The sequence below is a fragment of the Hyperolius riggenbachi genome, chromosome 12, assembly GCF_040937935.1.
Source record: "Hyperolius riggenbachi isolate aHypRig1 chromosome 12, aHypRig1.pri, whole genome shotgun sequence".
In the NCBI taxonomy this organism is placed as follows: domain Eukaryota; kingdom Metazoa; phylum Chordata; class Amphibia; order Anura; family Hyperoliidae; genus Hyperolius; species Hyperolius riggenbachi.
The window spans coordinates 65,204,864-65,232,209 of record NC_090657.1 but is presented as its reverse complement, the minus strand read 5'-3'; the positions used below and the strand labels follow the sequence as shown (position 1 = coordinate 65,232,209).

The following is a 27,346-nucleotide window of genomic DNA, read 5'->3' as shown; positions in this document are numbered from 1 at the left end:
GACTGGGTACTTGTCTCCAGAGGGAAGCCTCTGCATAGCCTCTACCAATCCAGTGCTTGAACCCTCCTCAGCAAGAGCTTGTCAGTGTGTGTGCGGCTGCACTCACATCCATGATCAAGCGCAACCACACAGCTCAGTACAGCTTCGTGACAGCCCAGTAGCATGGAGACAATCTGGTTCGGGTTTTCCCGCCGATCCCCAGCAACTCTCTGCTACAACGCTATGCGACCACGCTTGCTCACATATTTGAGAGCAAACTTCCACAGGGGCCGAGTGCTGAATTGATGGTCTGGGGAGGAGGACACTGGAGGATGCAGCTGCTTCTCTCTACCAAGTATCTGACTTTTGCTTTTTTTTTTGTTGTTTGTTTTTTGTTTACTTTAAAAAAAAAAATTCTAGACTAGAGCAACTAATACCGTAAGCTTATGCTGTTTTTGTATTTGAATGTGAAATTGTGTTTGTGATTGGTTGCTTAGCCAACCTATCCCAGGCAAAACTGAACAGAGGTTTTCACTAACTGACTTGGAGCTCTGCCCCACCCCATTTACCCATTTATATCATGGCCAAGCGAATGAAAGAGAGCCTGAATTGCCAATAATTGGTTTGTGTACAGAGGATGAGGAGGGATAGAGCTCCAAGCCACAAAGGTCAGTCATGACATCTAGTATACTGTTAGGATTGGGGTCACCACAAGTGCAGAGGAAACAATGCAGGGTATAACAGGAACTTCCAGATTCATAGTGATACTTGCACTTTATAGCAGCTGCTTCCAAATGTAAATCCTGACAGATCTTTAGTAAAGAGTTCCTGAAGTGGCATAACATCCTGAACTGAGAATGCCCCCATGTGCTGGGTTGCCTGAATTCACACTCCTTACTCAGTCATACATAATAGTATTCAACTATGTCAAGCTCTGATCACACCTGTCACAGCATTCACCCACAGCTTGACCTGGATCTGTCAGGTTAACTTCTCTCCCTGCAGAATGCTGGTAACTGCTCACCAGCATTGACATGAATCCCGCCCCCATCCTTCCCATCAAATCATCCTACCAATAGGTGAGGAATGTGATGCTAATACAGCAAAGGGTTTGAAAACTAACTAAATATACAAAAGAAATACTTTTAAAAAAAAATGATTTTTGTAGGTAAATATCAGAAAATACAGTGGCCCATATGCAATTAACTTTTTTTCCTGAGTTTTCTCCTAGGAGATAATTTTTCATCTTCAATTTACAATAACTTTTCAGCACTTAGAAATGGAAAAAAGTACCCCAAAGTAGGAAAAGTACCATCAATTTTTTTAAATATTTTTCGCTTGCTGGTGGTTTTAAAAGGCATTTTATTGACAAGTTTGAAAATATCACCTAGGAGAAAACTTAGGAGAAAAAGTTAATTGCATATGGGCCAGTGTGTTATAATTAAATTCCTTTTTCACCCTTTCCAATCCTATGTCAGACTATGTCCGACATTAGCCATTTCCTGTATAGGCCCAATGTCAGCTGTAGTCCGAAAAATGGCTGCCACTAACTGGCGGTGTTGCTGGATAAAATCCGGCACAGAGGACGATCACTATGGCACCACGAAATTTGGGCTTGTTGTAGGGTCGCCACTGCTACATCTTGCTTAGCACGGGATCACCCTATGTGGTTTGACACATTGGAGAAAGTCTGCTCCTCCCCCCAGCACCCCGCACCTCCTCTGCACCCCGTGGGAGGGGAAGGAGCTCATGATCTGGAGCCGGACCCTCTCTCTGATGCCGGGGCAGCTCTTCACTGCAGTGTGAAGAGGTGAGGCGCTGCCCCGGCACCAGAGGCATTTTTGCCATCACAGAACTAGACTGGAAATGAATAAATAAATCTGGCTTCTGGCTGTTAATATCCAGATGACCGCCCTTCTGTCCCTCACAATTATAATGAGGCAGGAGGGCAGGAATTATTGTCAGGGTAGATAGACAGGGCCGACATTGTATAAGGGCCCATTCACACTAGAAAGTGCAAAATGCAATTGCAATTTACCACTGTGATTTTTCCATGCTTGTACTTTGCAATTCTTAATTCAGAATCGCATTGCATTTGTTCAGAAAATACTACAATGCAGCGCATTTGCGGAAATCTCAATCACACAGCAAGCAATGCAATGATAGCAATCCTATAGGATAGTAATGGCTTACCTTGGCACTCCGACAAAACTACAAATTCCATCATGCCTCTGCCTCCCCGAGTTATGCTTAGAGCTGTCAGAGTACTGCAATGCCTCATGGGACTTGTAGTTCCTTCACACCTGGAGTGCCTAGGTTAGCCATCAGGATTACATGTGTCACAGCGCTTTGCTAGTCGTAGGCCCTCAGTGAACAGAAGTCCCAGCTTAAAAAGACTCTGAAGTCTCATAAAAAATCCTCTTTTTATTTCAAAAATGTGTTTATTGCCCTAACTAAACCGCCGCATTCCCGCAGCTGAAATCTAACTAAATCCCCCCCTAACTCCCTCGGGCAATCCGGGCAGCGCTTCCATGAGAGGCAGAGCTTTCAGCCGCAGCTCTGCCTCTACACGTGTCTATCAGTGCTGATCGCCGCCTCCTCCCGCCCCTCTCAGTATTCCTTCACTGAGAGGAGCAGAGGAGAGGCGGAGATACGCGCTGATTGACGCGTAAGGAGTCGGAGCTGCGGCTGAAAGCTCTGCCTCTCATGGAAGTACTGCCCGGATTGCCCCCCGAGGGAGTTAAGGGGGGATTTAGTTAGATTTCAGCAGCGGGAATGCTGAAGGGTTAACCTGTCCAGAAGGTATCTATACTTCTATCCTTCCAACAAACTCTAAATGTGTAACCTGTGAGTGATCAGGGGTGTTACTTTATTCATAGATGTAATGATCATTGCTTGATCTGACCAGTCAACCAAATGAGGTGGTGACCATATTATGCTTTGGAGCACCTTTGCTCATAGAAGCTTTGTGTTTCAGGTGCAATGTTGAACATTGTTCAAGACTCTGCGTTTTTAGAAGCAACTGGGAACCAGGTGGAGATGGTAAGAAAACTGAGGTTCTGCATAGTCATAGGCTTTCCTTAGGTGGAATTTGGTGGCTGTTAGATTTTTCCAAACTACCCTTAACAGTAGTAATGTTGTGTTTCACATGAAGTGACCTAAATGTGATGCTGTGAATAAGTCCAGCTGACGTGCATAAGCAAGCTTAACAATTAACTGCGTTGATAGGCTAGGACTTTTTCCTGTTGGATCACAACAGCCCTAGCCAGATGCACAAATCTTTTGTTCCCCTTCAAAACTAAACTGTTTGTCTATTGTCACTTGCCCTTCCACTACTCACTGGCCACATTCTTATAGATTTTAACCCAATATTCCAAAACGATCGATTATTTTCTGAAAAGATTTGGTTCAAAAGGAATTGATTCCGATCATACACTGCACATCAATTTCCAATAGTTTCCAGCAGGGAATGTATTGAAAATCGACCGAACTGCAGAGTTGCACTGTTCGACGCAGGCCTCGAACTTCCAATGCTTTTTCCCTGCCCCCGATTGTTTTAATTTTTCCTTCCTGCCCCATTGATACTTTATAGCAATTTTTAGTAAAAATCGATCTGGCATTTTGGGGAATCGATTCCCTGCAGATGAATTGATAAAACTAGAAACAAGATGCCCAAATATGGAAAAAGAGGCATACTCCTTTAAGTAATGAAAAACATTACTAGTACTATTCATACACAGGCCCGCAGGCCGGATTTACATCAAAGAAGCCTATGGGTACAGATGTGGCAACCTAAACTTTGCTATCAACGAACCTACAAGCCCCGCTGGACCACACCACAACTTTGCAAATGTACTGGCTGGCCCAGCTGTCACTTCTCCTTTTACTCCCTCTTCGTCATAGGTGGCTATAGGTGATCCTTAGTATTAGGTAGACAGAGGTACCCTCAGTATTAGGCAGCTAGAGGCGCTCCTTCCTGACTGAAGGGAGATCTCGTCAGTGGAATGCATAGACCCGGGTGAGTAACCTCTCATTTACACTCTGCTTAGGACTCTGCATAGGGAGGGAAGGAGGGAGCACCTGGGGAGGGGAGTGAGCCGCCTTTCCATCATCAGGTGCCTGTAGACATGTGCCTACAGTGCCTTATGGTAAATTCGGCCCTGTATATACATAATTATTTATGGCAGCAGGGTGTCTGATTACAATCAGAATTTGGAGAGTTTTTAATTATTTTTAACTTGTTTCATCGCCCATGTCAGCATTATGCTTTGATAAAATTTATAATAACATTTTTGAGTACGCCTCTTTTTCTATATTTGGGCATCTTGTTTCTAGTTGCGTGGTTTCTAAGCTGTCCAATAATTGGTTTACCAAACAGTGTTGATTATACATGCTCATTTGTATTAATAGCAGGTGAATTGAATCTGCCATAAATCATAAGAGAAAATCAATGTGTATGGCCACCTTTTAAACTTCAAATGTTTAAATGGCTTTTCTTTAACCACTTGAGGACCGTGGGCTTTACCCCCCTTAACCCCCCCGGCGGTATAAAAAAATCCGCCAGGAGGGAGCGCCGCAGTTTAAAAAAATTTTTTTTTTTCCTATATCATGTAGCGAGCCCAGGGCTCGCTACATGATAGCCGCTGCTCAGCGGCATCCCCCCGCCCTCTTTGATCGCCTTCGGCGATCTCCGATCAGGAAATCCTGTTCAAAGAACGGGATTTCCTGGAGGGCTTCCCCCGTCGCCATGGCGTCACCGACGTCGGGACGTCATTGGGAGTCCCGAACCACCCCTCAGCGCTGCCTGGCACTGATTGGCCAGGCAGCGCACATGGTCTGGGGGGGGCGTGCGGTGCGACGGAAAGCGGCGATCGAGCGCGGGGCGGCGGCGATCGGTGTGCTGGCGCAGCTAGCAAAGTGCTAGCTGCGTGCAGCAAAAAAAAAAATTAAACAAATCGGCCCAGCAGGGCCGGAGAAAACCTCCTGCGCTGCTTACCCCGAACTACTTCGTGGGGTTACCGCCAAGGAGGTTAAGGACCAGGCACTTTTTTCCATTCAGACCACTGCATCTTTCACGGTTTATTGCTCGCTCATACAACCTACCACCTAAATGAATTTTGGCTCCTTTTCTTGTCACTAATAAAGCTTTCTTTTGGTGCTATTTGATTGCTGCTGCGATTTTTGCTTTTTATTATATTCATCAAAAAAGACATGAATTTTGTCAAAAAAATGATTTTTTTTTAACTTTCTGTGCTGACATTTTTCAACTAAAGTAAAATTTCTGTATACATGCAGCACGAAAAATGTGGACAAACATGTTTTTAATAAAAAAAAACCCATTTAGCCTATATTGATTGATTTGGGTAAAAGTTATAGCGTTTACAAACTATGGTGCAAAAAGTGATTTTTCCCATTTTGAAGCATCTATGACTTTTCTGACCACCTGTCATGTTTCATGAGGGGCTAGAATTCCAGGATAGTATAAATACCCATCAAATGACCCCATTTTGGAAAGAAGACATCCCAAAGTATTCACTGAGAGGCATGGTGAGTTCATAGAAGATTTTATTTTTTGTCACAAGTAAGCGGAAAATGACACTTTGTGACAAAAAAGAAAAAAAAAAGTTTCAATTTCTGCTAACTTGCGACAAAAAAAAAAAAAATGAAATCTGCCACGGACTCACTATGCTCCTCTCTGAATACCTTGAAGTGTCTACTTTCCAAAATGGGGTAATTTGTGGGATGTGTTTACTGTCCTGGCATTTTGGGGGGTGCCTAATTGTAAGCACCCCTGTAAAGCCTAAAGGTGCTCATTGGACTTTGGGCCCCTTAGCGCAGTTAGGCTGCAAAAAAGTGCCACACATGTGGTATTGCCGTACTCAGGAGAAGTAGTATAATGTGTTTTGGGGTGTATTTTTACACATACCCATGCTGGGTGGGAGAAATATCTCTGTAAATGACAATTGTTTGATTTTTTTTTTTTTTATACACAATTGTCCATTTACAGAGATATTTCTCCCACTCAGCATGGGTATGTGTAGAAATACACCCCAAAACACATTATACTACTTCTCCTGAGTACGGCGATACCACATGTGTGGCACTTTTTTGCACCCTAACTGCGCTAAGGGGCCCAAAGTCCAATGAGTACCTTTAGGATTTCACAGGTCATTTTTGTTTCAAGACTACTCCTCACGGTTTAGGGCCCCTAAAATGCCAGGGCAGTATAGGAACCCCACTAATGACCCCATTTTAGAAAGAAGACACCCCAAGGTACACCCTAAGTACGCGAAGGGGCCCAAAGTCCAATGAGTACCTTTAGGATTTCACAGGTCATTTTTGTTTCAAGACTACTCCTCACGGTTTAGGGCCCCTAAAATGCCAGGGCAGTATAGGAACCCCACAAGTGACCCCATTTTAGAAAGAAGACACCCCAAGGTATTCCGTTAGGTGTATGGCGAGTTCATAGAAGATTTTATTTTTTGTCACAAGTTAGTGAAAAATGACACTTTGTGAAAAAAAACAATAAAAAACAATTTCCGCTAACTTTTGACAAAAAATAAAATCTTCTATGAACTCGTCATACACCTAACAGAATACCTTGGGGTGTCTTTTTTCTAAAATGGGGTAACTTGTGGGGTTCCTATACCGCCCTGGCATTTTACGGGCCCAAAACCGTGAGTAGTCTGGAAACCAAATGTCTCAAAATGACTGTTCAGGAGTATAAGCATCTGCAAATTTTGATGACAGGTGGTCTATGAGGGGGCAAATTTTGTGGAACCGGTCATAAGCAGGATGGCCTTTTAGATGACAGGTTGTATTGGACCTGATCTGATAAATAGGAGTGCTAGGGGAGGGGGGGGGGGGGGGGGATGACAGGAGGTGATTGATGGGTGTCTCAGGGGGTGGTTAGAGGGGAAAATAGATGCAATCAATGCACTGGGGAGGTGATCGGAAGGGGGTCTGAGGGGGATCTGAGGGTTTGGCCGAGTGATCAGGAACCCACACGGGGGAAATTAGGGCCTGATCTGATGGGTAGGTGTGCTAGGGGGTGACAGGAGGTGATTGATGGGTGTCTCAAGGTGTGATTAGAGGGGGGAATAGATGCAAGCAATGCACTGGCGAGGTGATCAGGGCTGGGGTCTGAGGGCGTTCTGAGGGTGTGGGCAGGTGATTGAGTGCCCTAGGGGCAGATAGGGGTCTAATCTGATGGGTAGCAGTGACATGGGGTGATTGATGGGTAATTAGTGGGTGTTTAGGGTAGAGAACAGATGTAAACAATGCACTTGGGAGGTGATCTGACATCGGATCTGCGGGCGATCTATTGGTGTGTGTGGGTGATCAGATTGCCCGCAAGGGGCAGGTTAGGGGCTGATTGATGGGTGGCAGTGACAGGGGGTGATTGATGGGTGGCAGTGACAGGGGTGATTGATGGGTGGCAGTGACAGGGGGTGATTGATGGGTGATTGACAGGTAATCAGTGGGTTATTACAGGGAAGAACAGATGTAAATATTGCACTGGCGAATTGATAAGGGGGGGTCTGAGGGCAATCTGAGCGTTTAGGCGGGTGATTGGGTGCCCGCAAGGGGCAGATTAGGGTCTGATCTGATGGGTAACAGTGACAGGTGGTGATAGTGGGTGACTGATGGGTGATTAGTGGGTGTTTAGGGTAGAGAACAGATGTAAACATTGCACTTGGGAGGTGATCTGACGTCGGATCTGCGGGCGATCTATTGGTGTGGGTGGGTGATCAGATTGCCCGCAAGGGGCAGGTTAGGGGCTGATTGATGGGTGGCAGTGACAGGGGGTGATTGATGGGTGATTGACAGGTGATCAGGGGGATAGATGCATACAGTACACAGGGGGCGGGGTATGGGGAGAATCTGAGGGCTGGGGGGGGGGGGTGATCAGGAGGGAGCAGGGGGAAGTTTAGGGCTTTAAAAAAAAAATAGCATTTACAGATAGTGACAGGGAGTGATTGATGGGTGATTAGGGGGGTGATTGGGTGCAAACAGTGGTCTGGAGGGTGGGCGGGGGGGGGGGGGGTGTGAGGGGTGCTGTGGGCGATCAGGGGGCAGGGGGGGAAATCAGTGTGCTTGGGTGCAGACTAGGGTGGCTGCAGCCTGCCCTGGTGGTCCCTCGGACACTGGGACCACCAGGGCAGGAGGCAGCCTGTATAATACACTTTACACTTTGTATACATTATAAAGTGTATTATACACTTTGTATGCGGCGATCCGGGTGCTAGTAACCCGCCGGCGCTTCCGAACGGCCGGCGGGTTACAGCGCGAGGTGGGCGGAGCCAGTCCCTGGCGGAGGATCGCGTCACGAATGACGCGATCGCTCTGCCCATGCCCGTACCAGGACCGCCGCCAATTGTACATGCGGCGGTCGGGAAGTGGTTAAAGATACTACACATGTAGGATTACTGTCGCCCTCAGGCTAGTGACACATCTGTTGCTATGGAGGGGGAGGAGGGATAATGAGCAATGTACAACAGAGCATCTTCCTGTGGGAGGGGTGACTGGGGATAACAGTGTGCACTAGAGATGGGAAGTTCGGATCTTTTCAATGATCCGGATGATTCGAATCGGATCATTGAAGAGATCCGGATCTTTGATCCGAATCTCGAATCATTTTACTACCGAAACATTCGGGGGTGAAATGAATAGCAGGACAGGAGAAGGGGAGGGGGGTGGACACACAGAGAAGGGGAGAAGGTACTTATCCGTTAGCCGGGCGCATCCTCTAGGTGGCGACAAAACTCCACCAGAGTTACATCTTTCCCTACTATCCATGTCGGCCTGGAGGGGGAATAGTAATTAGCGCCACCTGCCGGATGCGCCCGGCTAACGGATAAGTACCGGGGAGAAGATAGACAGAGGGCAGGGAGTGGACAGAGAAGGGAGGAGGGACGAGCAGAGAGCAGAAATGTTTGTGCACACAATACCCACATGCTGCAATCATATGCTTTACATGTATTACACCTACATGTGCATCTGTACACTTTGAAAGCAAACCTCGCACATTGAAAGGAAGCATTCCCCAAAGCATTCCCAGAGGATAAGTGCAGCTGTTTAGTGCCGAGTGCAGGAGGATCATATTGCCCAGCAATCACAGTGCCTGCAAAGTTACTGAGCTGTGCTGAGCCAAAAGCTTCCAATATGTTCACTGTGCAGCACTACGGAACAGACAGCCTATAATGAGCAGCACATTATAGCCAGTATGTGTGCTCTACACATATCTGGCAGTGGCACCCATGTCCCCTCTCTCTCATCTACCTGTCCCTGCAAGGCTGCCTCCCATCCAACAGAGCGATCCATCTCTGCTTCCAGCCTTCCAGGACCCCGCTGCCCGCTGAGGGGGCGTGTCGCTCCTTGCCCCGCCCCTTTTTCGATCCGAATCACTCATTTTGATGATTCGGATGATTCGACTCACAAAATAGATTCATGATCCGGACAACACTAGTGTGCACAGGGGTTGCTCAGTCGTCAGTGATCGATAAAGATCGAGCATGCCAGGTCTGTAGAAGATGTTGGGCAACCGCTGTACACACCCTGGGTTCCCTCTAGATTCTTGTCTCGTTCCTTATCAGTCGACACAGCTGAGTTTTAATGCAGTACGTGTACCTGGCTTTTGTTAACACAAGAGTAGATAGCCAAACTCATGGCTTGTAAGAGTTTTCTGTTATAGCTATATGAATTGATGTTAACAAGAACATACTGGCAGCCCCCTACTTGCCAACAGGTTCCATTCCAGGAGATTGTAATTTGAGTCCTGTGTTAAACAAGGTGAAACGTGCATACAATTATAGTATAGTCATGTGTTGTGGCTGTTATTAATGTGCATTTAAAATGTGCACTACTTAGAACCGTTTATACAGTACTGTATCTTGTAACAAAAATCCTATATAATAATCTGCATGTGTCCCTGCGTCTTCCTGTGTCCGTGCGGGTGCAGTGTGCGGTCAAGTGCGCACGTGTTGCAGCCGTTATGGTGTTGCAGGCGCGTTTGCATACGCGTATCTGACGTGCACATGCACGCCGACCGTGTTGCGGTAGCGTTGTTGACTGATGTTGCAACAGCGCTGGCGGCGGGGGGGGGGGGGGGGGTGTAGTGAAGGGCTTAGTGGCCAAGGCCTAGCATCTGTTATTGTAACAGGTCTAATGTCTAGTAGTATGTAATATAAAATAGTACCGGATATTTTATACATGAAGACAACTACGTATCTTTAAAATGTTTTAAAGCGGATCGGAACTCAGAACTTACCCTATGGTCTAAAAGATACGAACAGCATAGTAACCTTTAAAGAAAAACATTTTTGTTACAGCTGATACAAATCATGCAAAATATCTACAGTGGGTCTACTTCCTGCTTTCATAGATGCAGGCATTTTGTTAACAACCTGTGCTTTTAAATGCGCTTATCTGCCGTGGCAGTCATGTGACACAGGGGAGAGATCAAATTACAATTTGTGAGTAGACACAGATGAGGGGAATTAGACAGGCTAAACTCTCTAAATACATACAGGGTGCATTTCTCTATGCTTTCTTCCTGTCCTGTGCAAGAGTTCATGTCCACTTTAACGCAAGTTGTTTGTAAGTGGGGACTGCCTATATAATGAAGCCAAGCATCCTACTAGGACAACCAGTTTGCTACAGAATGAATCACATCTCTTTATGTGGACTGATCCTTTAGTTTCCCTGCTTACCTTAGTAATGTGTTTTGCTGTGAGAATCTTGTTCTTTACAAACTGTGCCCGTTTTATGCCAGTAGTCCACATGTAGTGTGTATGGCCTCCCTTCAGTTCTCTCTAAACCAGCCTAGGTATACCGTAGTTCTCCCAGACTGTTACCCATGGGCACTTTGAACATTTTTGTTGATGTCATGTGCTAGAAGTATGTCCATAACTTGTGTTTGTGGTATTTAGATTGAAAATAACCAAATGAAAAGTCACAGCAGGACAAACAGTGGCATCAGCACAGCCAGCGGAGGCAGCACCGAGCCCACTACTCCAGACAGCGAGAGGCCAGCACAGGCGCTCATGCGGGACTACGGTAAGCCAGATTACCAAAAGAAAGCGAAGAGCATGTTTAAAAAGCCACTGTCACAAAAAGAAATTTTAAAATGCATGTAATTACATGCATATCAGATGTACATTTCCGTCCTGTTTGAAACAGGGTTCCTACTGACACTTTTTTCACATAAAAGGACAACTGAAGCGAGAGTGATATGGTGGCTGCCGTATTTATTTCCTTTTAACCCATACCAGTTGCCTGGCTGTCCTGCTGATATTTCTGGCATCACTAGTATCTGAATCACACATCTGTAACAAGCATGCAGCTAATCTAGTCAGACTTCAGTCAGAAACACCAGATCTGCATGCTTGTTCAGGGGCTGTGGCTAAACGTATTAGAGGGAAAGGATCAGCAGGACAGCCAGGCAATGTGCATTGTTTAAATTGAAATAAATTTGGCAGCCCTCCATATGCTTCCCGCCTCAGGTTCCCTTTAAGCCCTGTAAAGGAAGCAGAGCCGCATTGACATTTCACCCGACATTCTGCAAGTAATTAAAGAGGAACTGTAATGAAAATAACGTAATTACTAAAATTGCTTTTTTTTTTTTTAAATATTACTTTATAAATGATGTAGTCAGCGTTTGCCCATTGTAAAATCTTTCTTCACACTGATTCACATATGCAATTAACTTTTTCTCAAGAGTTTTCTTCTAGGTGATATTTTTAAACTTGTCAATAAGACATCTTTAACCACTATACGACCTCCTCCTGCATATTGGTATCAAGTCCTGGAGGTGGATATTAGCAGGGAGTGTGCGCGCGCATGAAGGATCATTCCCTGCCGAGATACGGAGCTCTGTGATCAGCCTGCCAGATCATGGCTGGCAGGCTGTAAAAAAAAAAAAAAAAGCCATTTACTTTGTACAACGCTGTGATTTAGCGCAGCACTGTACTGGGGACATCCCTGTCACTTGGCTGTCCCCTGGAGTGGCAGGGAAACAGATCCCTCTCGTAGTCTGATGCCTATGGAGGCAATCATGCTGATTGGCTCCCGGGAAGAGGGAGGAAAAAATGTATTAAAAAAAAAATTCAAACCACAGCAGCATTCAGATGCCACTAGCCGAAAGCTCTGTTGATGGCAAGAAAAGGAGGCAAGATTCATTTGTGTGCTAAGTTGTATGGCTGTGCAGTGAGCTGTTATGCCTGGCATACACTGATCGACCGGCGGCTCTATTAGCCGCCGGATCGACCCCAGCCGCGTGCCCGCTTGTCCGCGCTGATCGATTTCCGCTCGTCCCCACCGGCGGTCCTTATCAGCTGCTCGATTCCCTGCCATTATCCGCCTGCGGAAATTCGAGCGCCCGCGAGTCGAGCGGCATGATCGGGCCAGCGGACTATTATCAGCTGGCCGGATCAGCTGGTCGATACACGGTACAGAAACGTACCGTGTATCCTCAGCATTAAAGCTCCAGTCTGCTGAATTGTAAAAAAAAAAAATGGGCTGGTCACTGGGGGGGGGGGGGGGGGGGTGTAACCCTGTGGTCCTCAAGTGATTAAGCCACCAGAAGCCTGAAAATACTCAAAATAATTTGGATGTACTTTTTTTGCCAATTTTTGGTACTTTTTCAATTGCAGAGTGCTGAAAATCTATTTTAAAAAGTAGATGAAAAAATATCACCTAGGTTAAAACTCAGGGGAAAAAGTTAGTTGCATATGGGCCCTGGTCTCCCAGAGTGCTCTGGGAGTAGAATTCCGCCTGGCTAAACAGCCTAGGCTGTGACATCACTGGGTGGGCAGGGCTACGTACCAAGATACAGCAATACATAGATATAGGAAGTGTTTCTGATGCTAAAAGCAAGAAAATGACTATGAAAGTGGGTAACAATTTACTGCTATTTCCTATAGGTCACTACAGTCCCTCTTTAAAAGCTGCCATCCAGCTTTACAACAATGTCCCATTAAGAGTGTGGATATATTTGCAGATAATATGCTCCCATGGGTTGTGCTCTTCATATGGTTGTTTGCATGGTGCTGTATGTTATTTTGCACACTTTAGTTTTGATAACCTAGCATGGATGTACTGTCATGTGCATTGTACCAGTGCTGAAAATGCTTTGTTTGATGTCTTGTCTTAAGTACATGTATAAGTGTATTTGTAGATCCATGATACATAAGACATCAGAGTAGTTGTCCTTAACGCATGCTTTTTAGATGTTCAACCTCACAAAACGAGCCAGATCCTAGCAGCCATTTGCCTCAGATGCTTACCGTTTACATTTTTAGTAGACCAGCTATACTGAATGTGAACCATTCTTCTCCTATGGAAAGTTGACATGTGCTGGTTATCTCTGATGAGCAGTACAGACTAAGGCCTTCCCATACAAGTGCATCTTCCTGCAGCTCTCACAAAAAAGTGTGCAGAATCTTTCAAAGGTCCAAAAACAGCTGTGCTGCCAGCTTCAGGAATGCAACTTTATTTGTAGTTCTATCCACACCCACTGTCTGCCCACCTGACCATACATCAGCCCTTGCACTGGAGCAAATGCTTGCTCCCAGCTGACTCCATGCCAGGCTCTGCTCTCAATCCAAGGTTGATGTGTGTTCTGTAAGGTCTTTGCCTGTGCCAGAAATTGCAGACAGCAAAAAGACCATTGACATTGATCTACAGACTGCAGTACCATAACCTAAGGGCCCATATCCACTAGAGTCTAATCCTTTTTGAATCTGAAGCCTTTCCCTGCAAGGAAGTTGGATGGGGAAATGCTGCCTATTTGGGCAATGGTTTGCCATCGATTCGCATTACATTGCAATTCTGGACAGCATGTTGCAGTTGCACGCGTCCAAAACCCTATAGACTTGCATGGTACGGCCAAGTGCGGCCAATTTAGGGACTGCGTCTAGATTGGAAATGGTCGCGGCATCCCAGTGGAAATAGTCCTTCAGGAAACTGTCCTCCTACAAGGCTGTAGTGACTGGCCTCCAGGAGTGTAATCTGTTTCAGCAAAGCTTCCCCTGGCTGCCAGGCTCCTAAGGTTCACATTCCAGGTGAAAATTTTTATGATTGACTATTCCAGGCAATGAAAGCACCTTATCCGGGAGTCCATTCTCAAATTATGTAACAGGAGAGCCTCCTTGGTTTTCCATATTATATATCTAGCTGGGAAGTGGAGTTCACCTAAACTGAACACAAAGGTCAGTGTACAACTACCCATAAAAAAAGAATGCCCCAGACTTTGTAACATGGGATCAAAAACCATTGAATATTTAGGTGAAAAGTGGACACACCCTTAAAGTAGCTGGCTAGGAACCCAACTGCATACATTCCAGTCTTAGGTATGTATGAAGTGTCTGTCTGTAAAATTCTATCTTATTTCTATCCTGGAAGTCAGTGGGTCTTCCTCCACTGTTCCAGTAACAGAAAAAGGATTGACGGTTGTCGAAAGATTAGAAACAGTTGTAATGTCTGACACTTCATAGGAGATGAGAGGCCGTGAATGTTTTTACAAAGACGATATTAGCATTTGCGTAAAACCGGGTAACCTGATTGGATGAAATAACCCTGGTTCTCTTTACTGTTGTCTTTCCCATAGGATATCCAGGTACCAATCCAGCCAGCTCACATTATTGTAATTTGTATAAATCTCTTCTCATTACATCCAATCCACTCAATACTTCTTGGGTGCAAATTAACAACTAACAACCACAGGTCACTGAAGTTAATTTACTGAGCAGTCTGTTTCCTCTTTGTGTTACGGGAATGTGTGTTGCATGGGTTTCCATCATCATGGATCATTATGCTAGGGCTAATGCTAATTAGCAGCAGACTTGCCGAGGTTCTGTCGTGTAGTGGGATTATACTCCCAAAACTATAATTTCAGTAGCTGCTCTTAGTTTAATAAAAGAACATTCAAAAACTTTCTCATACATTCCCTGTATGTAAAAACCCTTCTATTCACTGCAGAGAGCAGGAGAAGCTTGCTTATTGCTTGTCATCTGCAAATGTAATCACTGCCGGCTGAAGCTCTCTGAGGCATGTGTCTTTACTCTGCCCCCCTCCTTTTCTGCTGAAGTGACTCAGCTGTGACCAGGGCGATGTGCCTGATCAGAGGAAAGGGGCAGAGTGAAGACACATTCCTCATAGAGCTTCAGCTGGCAATTATTTAATAACAGGAGATAAGCAAGCTTCTCTTGCTCTCTACAGTTAAAATATTTTTTTACACACAGTGAATGCTTTCAAATGTTCTTTTATGTAACAAAGAGAAGTTACAAAAACTTTGGTTTTTGGGAATATAACCCCACTTTAAGGAATATCTAATGCTAGTTTTTTTTAATGTATCATCCCTGACTACTTTGCAGGATAGACCTGTGGTATCAGATGCTTGAAAAAGGTAATAGTGCACAGTGAGAGGGTTTTGCTCTTATTCTGCTTCCTGCCACAACCTAACATGGAAGTTTATTAATAGCAGTCATAGGTGGAGCTCCTAAGCACCACCCACTTTCCTGAAAGCACCAACTAGCAAATGGTAAAGGTTTTAATTGATCACAGTGGGTTGTAAAAGGTACTTGGTGACAAAAAAAGTAGGCCACCTGTACACCCATGGGAAAAGTTATCGGTAAAACAGTAAAAGTTATGGAGTTCACCTAAAGCTACATAAGTCCTAATCTAAAGGCTACTTTTATAGAACAACACCTGTTACAAGCTTGGGCAAAACAAAGGGGTTGATATGATAAAAAAAAAAATACACAGCCGAAGGTTATCTGGGAAAATGTTAATCAAAACTCAGCAGTTCCAGGGAGTTAAGGCAGCCATACATCTAGAGATGATGGGCAGATTCAATAAAGAGACACATCTCTGTAATCGAATCTCATTATGGGCACCTTCCGGCTGCAAAAGTCTTGCCGGAAATGAAAATAGAGTTGGGCTCTTAGCTTCCCTTCTGGACATCGACACTACCTATTACACTAAGGACTATTAGGGAGTTTCAGGAGGTGGAAAGGGTGAGGCAAGGCTGACTTTATTCCAGAAAAGACAAAACTTGCAGTATAATTTCTTCCGCTTCCAACACTCCATTTTCACAAACTGAGTTAATTTCCTGCCTAATACTTTCCACCCCTTGAGAGGTGGCATTATAATGAGACGATCAGTGTGTCCCCTGCAGGGATCACGACTCGATCCCTTGGGCATCAGTTCAGGGCCAAGTTCTGTACAGGTGCATTGCTGGCCTTGAGGCTAGCGATGCGTTCTGTTGGTATGGGGGGGGGGGGGGAAGGTTAACATGGGTAGGAGGAAAAACGTGAGTGTCAGCCTGCACACTCGAGTGATCCTGTAGGCCGGATCTCTCACCAGCACATCGGGGCTGCTTTACACCTGCTAGATTCTCAGCAGGAGTAGCCTCAGCCGGCTGCCTCAGCTGAAGAACCATCTAGCGTGTGCACAAGGCAATATTGGCTTCATTTTTCAGTGGAGGTTTTTTGATCTTACACCCAATCTGGACTGCCTGGGATTGTGACAGGTTTACTTTAAAGAGACACTGAAGTCTCAAAAAACCCACATCTTTTTATTTAACTAAACCGCCGCATTCCAGACGCTGTAAACTATCTAAATCCCACCTAACTCGCCCTCCCTCTCCCCTGCAAAATCCACGACTTTCTTGGTCGTGGATTTTGCTGCCCTCTACTCTTCCGGGTGAGGCAGAGCTTTCAGCTGCAGCTCTGCCTCCATTCGCGTCTATCAGCGGCGGATCTCCGCCTCTCCCCCGCCCCTCTCAGTGAAGGAAGACTAAGAGGGGCGGCGATCCGGGCTGACAGACACGCTGAGAGGCAGAGCTGCGGCTCATAGCTCTGCCTCTCACAGAAGTGCTGCCTGGATTGCCCCCCAGGGAGTTTGGGGGGATTTATATAGTGTACAGCGTCGAGAATGCGGCAGTTTAGTAAGGGCTAACATATTAAACACATTTTTTTAAATAAAAAGACTTTTTTTTTTTTTTTTTTACTTGGTCTCTTTAAAAGTAATGCTTTGGCAAAAGTAATCAGTAAAACAGCTTAAACCGTTGTACAGTTCATTTTTAAGGTGTGCATGAAGCTAAAAAAAGGTGGGTCCTTTGCAATGTGTCTGCTGCCAATTAACATGCGGCCCCTGATTGTAGACTGATTGGTTTAACCCCTTCCTCCCCCCCAAACCCGTGTCACCTAATGGTCATCCTGGGAGTGGGAATGTTGATAACTGTCCTTGTGCTCTGTGGCTGTGCCCTGCTCCTGGGCTGTCTGCTTTCCGTTACTAACGAGAGCTTGTTTTCCCTCCCCGGCTTTGCACTGGTTCTGCGGTTACATCCTAGCTCTTCATACAGATACAGCTGCCGGCCTGCTCATGCGCAGCATCCACCTGGTCACCCAGAGGCTCAACTCGCAGTGGAGACCAGACATGAGCATCTCATTGGCTGCCCTGGAACTCTTGTCTGGACTAGCCAAGGTCAGTAGCTGCAGTTATTACAGGACTTAGGGGTAAAGGCTAGAGAACCGCTTATCAGAAAAAATCTCATGCACTCAAACCTGTCCTCTCTGTCCAGCAAGTTTGACTCTCTAGTATGTCTCCTTCCACCTTTCTTCACCACCCTTGTGATGCCCCCTAAAACAAGGAGAGGATGGCACCAACTGCTCTGCGTAGCTCGGTAGAGGAGACAGTGAGACATACCCACATCCCCCCAGGGAATTGCCAGTTGCTTGAGTGCCAGATAATGGCTTTTACTGTATATCTCTGCACCATTTGCACATGTTTATTGTATTTATGTCAAATGATGTCTAATACAATTACTTACAAGATTAATTTAGAATTATAGTTTGTCTTTTTCACAAGTCATTTTGACCCTTCTCAGTCTAGGTATTTCACTTTGTAATTAGACCCCTGGTTTACGGTTTGTCATACCTCAATGATATGATTAACCATTACAGTTGAGGCTTCTTGCAATGCAGTGACTTGACACCGGCTTTTAACTAGTCATCAGCAGCCTGCCAGCCTTTTATGTCCAAGTGTTTCTGTGGAAAAATCTTGGAACTAAGACAAACTCGCAAGGAAATGTGACACACAGGGAGGGAATACAGCTAATAATTCCCATTTAAGGTTACCACAGGTAAGTACAGCCAGAGGCAGCACATTTCTGAAAAACAAGGAGGTTCTTTAACTTAAACAACCACTATCGCGAAAAAAAAGTGTGACATTTAAAATGAATGCATTTTGTATAGAAAAAAAATTCCTTTCAGAGTAAAATGCAATCTTCTTTTTTTTTCTTTTTTGGGACATTGCTTTCACTTACAATAGGTTGTAAAAAAAAATTATAGCTCCTCTTGGGGAGTATTTTCTTTATTTTCAAAAGCATTTACTGAATGGTAGTGGCTCAATCCAACTATTAAAATAGTGTGCAAGCAAGAAGGGAGGCTGGCTGACATCTTTGTATTGTTCCTTTTCATTTACTGTTTCTATAAAGAATAAAGGAACTACTGAGAGCCCCCCATGAGGAGATGGACTAGTCCAAACCTGTTAGATTTGTCTGATTTTTTACTACCTACAGTAAGTGACATAGGAGAGAAGTAATTTATAATGCATTTTATTTTAGGAGAAATGTACTGATTCTGAGTCTGCACATGTATTTTACATTTTACAATTGTTTGTGATAGTGATTCTTTAACTACTAAATACACTTCCTCATGCATGTGGCAATTGAGATCTTAAAATAAACCTGAACTGAAAATAAACTGATATAAACCTTTGTATTTTAAGTCCATTTCCTAGTTAGGAACTTCCTAGAATCCCAGTTTTATTGTGTTTAAAAGTGAAACCTGTAAGTCTAACCTTTTTTGTTGCCTAAAAAAGGGGGGGAGGGGGAGGTGCATTAGTGCACATATCCTCTTACCACATTCTGCACCATGATGGTGGAGAGAGGAATGGGGATGTATTGGAAATTACAGAATGACACTAGAATTTACTTTAAAACAAAATCCATTTCATAGCCAAAATGTTCCCTGTTGTACAGCTGGTAAAGGCCCCGCCTATGAGATCACATGATTGTACATTGCTGTCATTCTTTGGGGCCACGTTACATAGGCCACTAAGTTGTCACAGCTAGACTTATTTTAATAGCCAGTGATAGCTTGTTGGAAAGATCAGATGCCAGCACTGGTGACTAGTTGATTAGATACCAGTTGACTAGGCAGTCACTTGTGTGACATAGCTTTTGGCCCTGATTAGATCCACTGTGTTAGGGGGATATGTTTCTGCAATCACTACAATTTCACAGCCTACAGTATTCTTGGCACTTATAAGATACGTGCGTGAACTATATACACAGAATGTAAAACAAAAGTTTCATAATTTGCCTTGTTTGCAGAAAGAAACTCTAGCCTATTCTAAGTCCAGTGTGTTCTGTTTATGTGTTTGTGCTGCTGAAGTGATGGCTGAAGTGTTTGTACTCCTCCTCCCAGGTGAAGGTTAACATTGACTCTTCAGACAGGAAGAGGGCAGTGAGCTCTATATGTACTTATATAGTCTATCAGTGCTCTCGGCCTGCTCCGCTCCATTCCCGGGACCTACACTCTATGATTGTGGCGGCCTTTCAGTGTCTGTGCCTCTGGCTTACTGAGCACCCTGACATGCTAAACGAAAAGGTGAGCTTTTTTTTTTTTTTTTTTTTGTTTGTTATACTGATGAGATGCTTCTTCCCTTTTATTTAGATTGATCCTATATAGCAGGGGTAGGGAACCTTGGCTCTCCAGCTGTTAAGGAACTACAAGTCCCACAATGCATTGCAGGAGTCTGACAGCCACAGTCATGGTTAGTAAAGGAAAATGTATGTTGGGATGTGTAGTTTTATCTCAGCTGGAGCGCCAAGGTTCCCTACCGCTGCTATATAGGAATGTTATGAATATTTTCATAGATTTATTTAGGATTTAGATTGTAAGCTTGCAAGGGCAGGGCTCTCTCCACTTTTTATGTCTTGGAATTCATTATACATTTTATTCATTATGTTATTGTTATCATTGTCATTACCAATTCTTTATTTGGTATTGATTCTGTATTTAGTTTATTGGTGTATTCCATTGTCTGTATTTTTATGTGCCCCATGTTCATGGTTTACTTTTGTACAGCGCCATGGAATATGTTGGCGCTTAATAAATCAATAATAATAATACATGAGGCGGACTGTTTCATAACCAATTCTACGTATCTGCTACTACTCGAGATCCCCCCCCCCCTTTCTTTTTTATCTTTGTCTCTGTGAAGTCCCATTCTTTTCTTATTGACCACGTATAGGCAGAAAGTTGAAATATTTTAGGAATAAGATTTCAGAGATAACGTAAAGGTATACAGCTAATTAAGCTTCAGATGAGATTATGTAAATACTCATTAGTCCCGTTCCTATCCCTCCTTCAAGGCGCTGTACAGTGGGGGGTAAGACGCCATTCATCCTCCAGCTATTGTGCTGTTTTTATCATAATTGGGCTCCGTCTTTTGCTGGTGCCCAAATTACTCACAGAGTGCTACTATAGTCGTAGTTCACATTACGCCCTATGGCGACGCCCAAATGTACAGCTCCCTTTTTACCTGTCTCTGCATAGCTGCTTACTGCACACCCTGACTCTCGCTTAACTCCATTAACACTGCATTGGTCTCTGGGGATGATGGGAAATGTAATTACGCATCAGACTTTCTTGCTCTCAAATATTGCTCACACTGCAAAGAGAATATGTCAAGTTCAAGCAGCTGAAGACCATGACCAGAAGCCTCATGAAAGCCATTTGGACCATTAGTTTTCTTGTGATATGCCATGCCTCTCTTCATGTGGATACATTCTTGTAGTCCTATCAATGAATGAAAAGTGTGTGTTACTTTTTGCTAGTACTGTCTGTGCATGTGAAATGTCCTAAGGGACCAATTGGCAAGAAGCTTCAACTCAGCTTGTCCAGATCATATACCCGTGCTCCTCCCCTCTTGTTCTTCCGCCCAAAGGCCTTCCTCACCAACAAGTCCAGCTACTGGATCACTGCTTTGCCCCACACTTTTCCTCTTAGCCCTTCTCTCCTCCTGCTGCACGGAATGATTTGCCTCTTTCATTTAAAACCGGCATAAATCGCCAGAGGGCATGTTCATTATAACCTAGTCATGCTTACTTGCAGTCCATTTTTTCTGTGACAGTTTTGGTGTTTGTGTTCAGTACTTTATTTTTGTCTTCTCCTACATGGACAATTGATTAGAAAGATAAGCAAGCCTTTCAATGAAGACTTGTTTTCTAACATGACTTTGATGAACAGAGGCGCCAGCAGAATAAAAACAATAATTAAAAGTTTTAAAATATGCTGGGGAGACTTACCTCCGAAAGCAGACTAGACTACTTGTCTGACATAAATAAACACTTTATTAGTACCCCAATAGATGCAAAGAGAGGCGCTATACGTGCTACCTGAGAGCTACTGTTTTGTCCCGTTTTATTGCCTGATGAAGTGGGCTTGGTCCTGCGAAACGCGTTGCATCTATTGGGGTACTAATAAAGTGTTTATTTATGTCAGACAAGTAGTCTAGTCTGCTTTCGGAGGTAAGTTCACCACTGCCTCCCCAGGATATTTTAAAACTTTTAATTATTGTTTTTATTCTGCTGACGCCTCTGTTCATCAAAGTCATTATAGTGTCCACCCTTGGTGGAAGGGGGACCCACCCCTAACTTTCGTCTATCTACAGAGAGCGACTTCTTAACCCTGTGTGAGGACAGGTCTAATCTCCTCACCTGCATACACAGTGGTTGCCTCAGCGGTAACCCTCATTTGTGAGTATAACCTTTTCACATTACATTATTCACTATTGTCCTGAGCATACTACACCATATTGGGCTCTCAGTGTCTTTTTCTTATCTTGTTTTCTAACATCTCTTCATCCATAGGACTGCCTGAAAGAGGTTCTGGAGATTGTAGAGCTAGGAATATCCGGCAGCAAGTCCAGGAACCCGGAGCTGCAAGAGGTGCGATATAAAGGTGACAAAGAGCCCAATCCGGCTTCCATGAGAGTTAAGGATGCGGCAGAAGCCACCCTAACATGGTAGGGCACTTCTCTTTACTTTCTTCATGTTATAAATTGTAATGAACTCAGTGGCAATACTTTACTTCACCTTCCTGGCATTCAATTTCCCAAGGATTTCTGTGCAGCAAGTGATCCAATTTATTCTCAACCTTTTTTTTTTTTTCTCCTGTAACTTGCCAAAATGTGTCATATCCGTCAATACCGCTAGGGAGGTTAAAGGAGTACTGTAGGAGGAAAAAAGAGTTGAACTTACCCCGTGCTTCTAATGGTTCCCGCAGACATCCTGTGCCTGTGCAGCCACTCACCGATGCTCCGGATCACTTCTGGAATATCCGACTTTAAACTCGAAAAAATCACTGCGCCTGCGCGGCCGCACCCTTGCTACCACTGATGTCACCAGGCGTGTAGTGCGCATGCCCAGTACAGTCTGTGCCTGCGCAGTACGCTCCTGGTGACGTCGGCGGGAGTGAGGACACGGCCGCGCAGGCGCAGTGGTTTTCCGACTTTAAATTCAGAAATTCCTGAAGTGAACCAGAGGCAGGGACAGGAGCGTCGATGAGTGGCTGCGCGGGCACAGGATGTCTGCGAGGGACCATTAGAAGCCCCGGATAAGTTCAACCCTTTTTTTCCGTCGACCCCCGCCGCCCCCACAGTAGTCCTTTAAGCACTTAGTGGGAAACCCTTTACTAAAGCAAACGTGCAGTGATGTGAACTTTTCCACTTATAGCTGTAGCTGTTTGTGTGGCAACAGAGGAGTGTATCTGGTGTATATACTATACAGCCTTTCCATCTTGGCAGGGCAGCTACTCTCACTAATAAGGCTTGCTAAGCCAAGGTGACTCCTGATTAGGGATGATCAATGAGATATTGAGAGGGATATGAAGGCAGCCATATTTCCTTTTAAACAATACCAATTTCCTGGCTTCCTGATGATCTTTTATACATCAGTAGTATCTGAATCATACGCCTGAAATATGCATGCGGCAAATGCAGTCTAAAGGTGCGTACACACATGCGACTATAGTCGTTTGTAACGATCGTTCCCCGATCTTTACCAACGACGATCGTTACAAAAAACGAACCAACGACTATTAAGGCAAACAACGAACGAGGCAAATCGCTACAAAACAAAGTTCTGTCTTGGCGGATTTTTACCACCGACAATCGTTAGCAAAAGTGGTACATCGTTGGAAACGATCGTTCGTACCAGGCTGGACATGCGCATTTCACTTTTTCTCCAAGGAACTTTACAATTTTATGCGCAGGCGCATTAAGTGCTTTTACGTGGTGTAACGTTTGTTCTAACGATGTGATCGTTACACACTTTTTACAACTAACTTTACTTCGGCCGTTCTTTCGTCAATTAAAAGATCGTTCGTCGTTGACAACGAACGATCGTTGTCGCATGTGTGTACGTAGCATTAGGCCCGGATCACATTAGCGTTATAAAGCAGACCGTAAGCGGAATGGATACTGTACAAACGTAACGGATCCAATGTTGCCCTATGGAACCCTTCACATGCGTACGTTCGGATCCGTTCCGTACATTTTGCCAAACGGCTAGCAACTTTGCTGCTGTACCAATTTTTCCGAACTGCTGAGCCCAGCGGACCGGAAACGGAAGCTTAAAGTGGACCCAAATTAAAAATACAAGATTTCAGAAATAAAATCTATTTTCTAAATTATAATCATAAATGGCAACCTTTTTTTCAGCTGCATGATGACCAATATAAAATATTTTACATTTATTGGAGGAACCCCTCCCTTCCTTTCATATTGCCGGGACAGAATCCGGCAAACTGGTGGAGTAGATGGTGTCCAGCAAAGGAGGAATTGCTAATGGCTGCCCCCAGTATAACCCTAGTTATGCAAAGAGGAGGGTGAAAAGCATGCACTGAAATGCTCATAGGTTTGAAGGAGTGTTTATTTATCTTTGTATGTGTCAGTGGTGCAGCTAAATATTTTGAATTAAAAAAATGTTTGGTTTGGGTCCGCTTTAAGCACTGCATTGGGGCAATGGGAGAACGGAATGTCTCTTCACACTAGTGGAGAAATGGATCATAAAGGGGCAAAATCCCTGGGGTTAGGGGGTTATGTGGGGACGTGAACTGGGCCATACCTGAGTGGGCGGGTGGGTGAGGGAGGGTGCAGCAGCTGGGCGGGTGAGTGAGTGAGGGAGGGTTAAAACTTACCTAGGTGTCTTGCAGCCAGTCGGTAGAGAGGGTTTCTTCCAGGCTTACATCTTCTGTCTTCTGTGTCATGTGACTACACGTGTCACATGACTAGCCACATGATGCGTGTAGTCACATGACACGGAAGCCTGGAAGAAACCCTCTCTACCACCCGGCTGCAATGAAGACGCCTGGGTACATTTTTAGTTTCAAACAGTTTTATTAGTGTTTGCAAGAAGTTAACAAACAGCCCCAATTGGAGCATGCCAAATTAAGGTATCAACACGTTCAGGTTTTCAGTACACATAAATCAACAATTCCAAACAAGGGATTAGCTTATCAGGATCTTCACTTAAACAGAAACTGAGATTATGAAATTTTTCTAGCTTAACGTGGGTTTAGTTCTAAGCTAGCTAAACAATAGAACGAAGCTCATATTTATAGCAGTAATTTATCTTGTATGTCTTATTATAGCTATATGAAGGTGGACAGATCGGCAACCTAAGCCAGGAAAGTCCTGACTGTTACCCTTTCTGTATCACCAATTAAATGCGCCTGGGTACATTTTTAACCCTCTCTCACCAGCCCGGCTGCTGCACTCTCCCTCACCTGCTGTGGCACCCAGAATGAAAACTGATCTGATCGACCGGTGATGAGATCCCTTTTCATGGATCCGTTTCCCAGTGTGGACCTAGCCACACGGATTCGGTGAAACGGAGACCGGATTAGCTTTACCTGATCCATTTGGCTTAAAAATACAGTGTGAACCGGGTCTAACATCTGATGTGCATGCTTGTCAGGGTCTATAACTAAAGCCTGGTACACACTTTTAATAGTGATTAGCCTATCATAGCCTAAAGTGTGTACCAAGCTTAAAGAAAACTTGTAACAAAAAAACCCCTGTGATCCTTACCTCGGGAGGGGGAAACCTCTGGTTCCTAACGAGGCTTCCCCATCCTCCTCCGTCCCGGCAATCCAGCGCTGCGACCCCCTGAACAGCTGCAAGGTAAATATTTACCTACCGTGATCCAGTGCAGGTGCAATAGCGGCCCTTCGTTTAGGCCAAGGCGGAAATAGCCGAGCCAGATCGTATCAGCTCTACTGCGCAGGTGCAAGTCCTTTGCACCTGTGCAGTAGAGCAAATCGATCGGGCTCAGCTATTTCCACCTTAGCCAGAATGAAGAGCCCCCCCAGGCTACAGTGGACTACAGGGAAGCCTCATTGGGACCCTGAGGCTTCTTCCTCCTGGGGTAAGTATCTCACAGAGTGAGGATTTTTTTTTTGTTACAGGTTCTCTTTAAGGCTACGTTTCCATTTGTGCGGCGGCATGCGTCTTGCGAGACGCGATGCCGGCACAACTGCTGCCTCTCGCAGCCGAATCCCTCTAGCCGCGCTATGCACGGCTATGGGATTCGGACAGCTACGGACGAAATTATGCTGCAGAGCCTCAGATTTTTCCTCGGCCACGAATTCGGATGGCTCTCATAGACTTCTGTAGGCTGCTGTAATCCATCCGAATTTGTGGGCGGGGAATCAGCCGGGATTCGCAGCAGTGGAAACCCGGCCTTAGTGTTAGATTCAGAGGATCAGCTGGACACCCAGGCAATGCGCATTGCTTAACCTCCCTGGCGTTCTGGGTAATGAGTACATAAGTACGCATTACCCTTTTTGTTAAATATTTTTTTTTCCGCCTGCTGTAGCTAGCGTATTGCTAGCTACAGCAGTACGCCACGCCATTCCTATCCACCCTCCCAATCCCCGCCGGCCATACTTGCGCGTCCGAGATCCCGCAAGAAGCGTGACTTCCTATCATCGCTTCTCCCGTTGCCATGGTGATGATCGGACATGACGTCATCGACGTCCCCATGACATCATGGGGAGCTCCGATCCGTCTCATTGCGCAGCCTGGCGGTGATTCGCCAGGTTGCGCTAGGAGTTTCGGGGGGGGGGGGGCAGCCCCTTTTAACGGCGCATTGCGGCGGCGATCGGACAGAACATGTAGCTAGCAAAGTGCTAGCTACATGTTCTGAAAAAAAAAAGTAAGTAAAAAGACCCTCCAGGGGCTGAGCAATCCTCTCCTTGGCGTACATGGACGAGCTGAGCTCGTCTCTACCGCCAAGGAGGTTAAAGGGAACCTAAACTGAGAAGGATATGGATTTTTCCTTTTAAAAGAATACCAGTTGCCTGACTCTCCTACTGATCCTGTATCTCTAATACGTTAAGCCACAGCCCCTCACCAAGCATGCAGATAAGAAGCTCTGACTGAAGTCCGACTGGATTAGCTGCATGCTTGTTTCGGGTGTGTGATTCAGCCACTGCTGCAGCCAAAGAGATCAGCAGGACTGCCAGGCAACTGGTATTGTTTAAAATGAAACATCCATAAACCTCTCAGTTAAGGTTCCCTTTAAAAGGACAAAAATATGTCAGCTTCCATATCCATCTGACTTCAGGTAAAATGTTGGTATTCCACACTTCCTGAAGATTCCTGTCAGCTCAGACCAGTCTGATTATACCCCCCTGACCTCTGTCACTAACATGACATCTCCATCTACTGCTAACTGGATGTTGCTTTTCACATCATTGTGGGTGAACGCTAGAGACTGTTCTGTGTTAGAATCCCCTGAGAGCACCAGTTACAGAACTAATCAATCCAACCCGTCTGACATAAAACATGTATGTTATGTCACAATGTTATATTTTCTTATTCTGTTTCATGTAAAAACTGAAGCTTATGATTTCTGACTATCTGCCATGTGATTTGCTTATTGTACAAGCGTCTATTACACATCTCAGTACAGACCTGCTCCTCAGGAGTCAACGTTGCCCTGTCAGTGCAAGCTGTAATTGTCCCCTTTGACTCTCGCAGTATCATGCAGCTACTGGGTGCTTTCCCTCCGCCGAGTGGGCCGGCCTCCCCCTGCAGCCTGGTGAATGAGATGACGCTCATCACCTACTCCCGGCTACCCACCGTCAGCAAGCACAGCTTCCGCTACTTTGTGCTGGACAACAGCGTCATCTTGGCTATGCTGGAGCAGCCGCTGGGCAACGAGCAGAGTACGTCATTCATGCAAACATCCTTGTTTCATCTATTCCTTAACAGTTTCATAGTATTTTGG

At 45.0% G+C, this 27,346-nt stretch overlaps 1 protein-coding gene across 3 annotated transcripts in view; it reads left to right on the top strand.

Annotated features, from left to right (window-relative positions):
- Positions 1-27,346, top strand: part of RALGAPB (Ral GTPase activating protein non-catalytic subunit beta) — a 157,579-nt gene that overhangs the window by 104,710 nt on the left and 25,523 nt on the right. For 2 of the 3 annotated variants that reach the window (XM_068263927.1, XM_068263926.1), the window contains exons 14-19: positions 2,957-3,021; positions 10,911-11,037; positions 17,333-17,466; positions 19,473-19,655; positions 21,923-22,077; positions 27,097-27,284. In XM_068263927.1, the coding sequence (XP_068120028.1) occupies positions 2,957-3,021; positions 10,911-11,037; positions 17,333-17,466; positions 19,473-19,655; positions 21,923-22,077; positions 27,097-27,284 (852 nt within the window). The remainder of the gene's footprint in view (positions 1-2,956; positions 3,022-10,910; positions 11,038-17,332; positions 17,467-19,472; positions 19,656-21,922; positions 22,078-27,096; positions 27,285-27,346) is intronic. The other variant, XM_068263928.1, reaches the window with a different exon arrangement.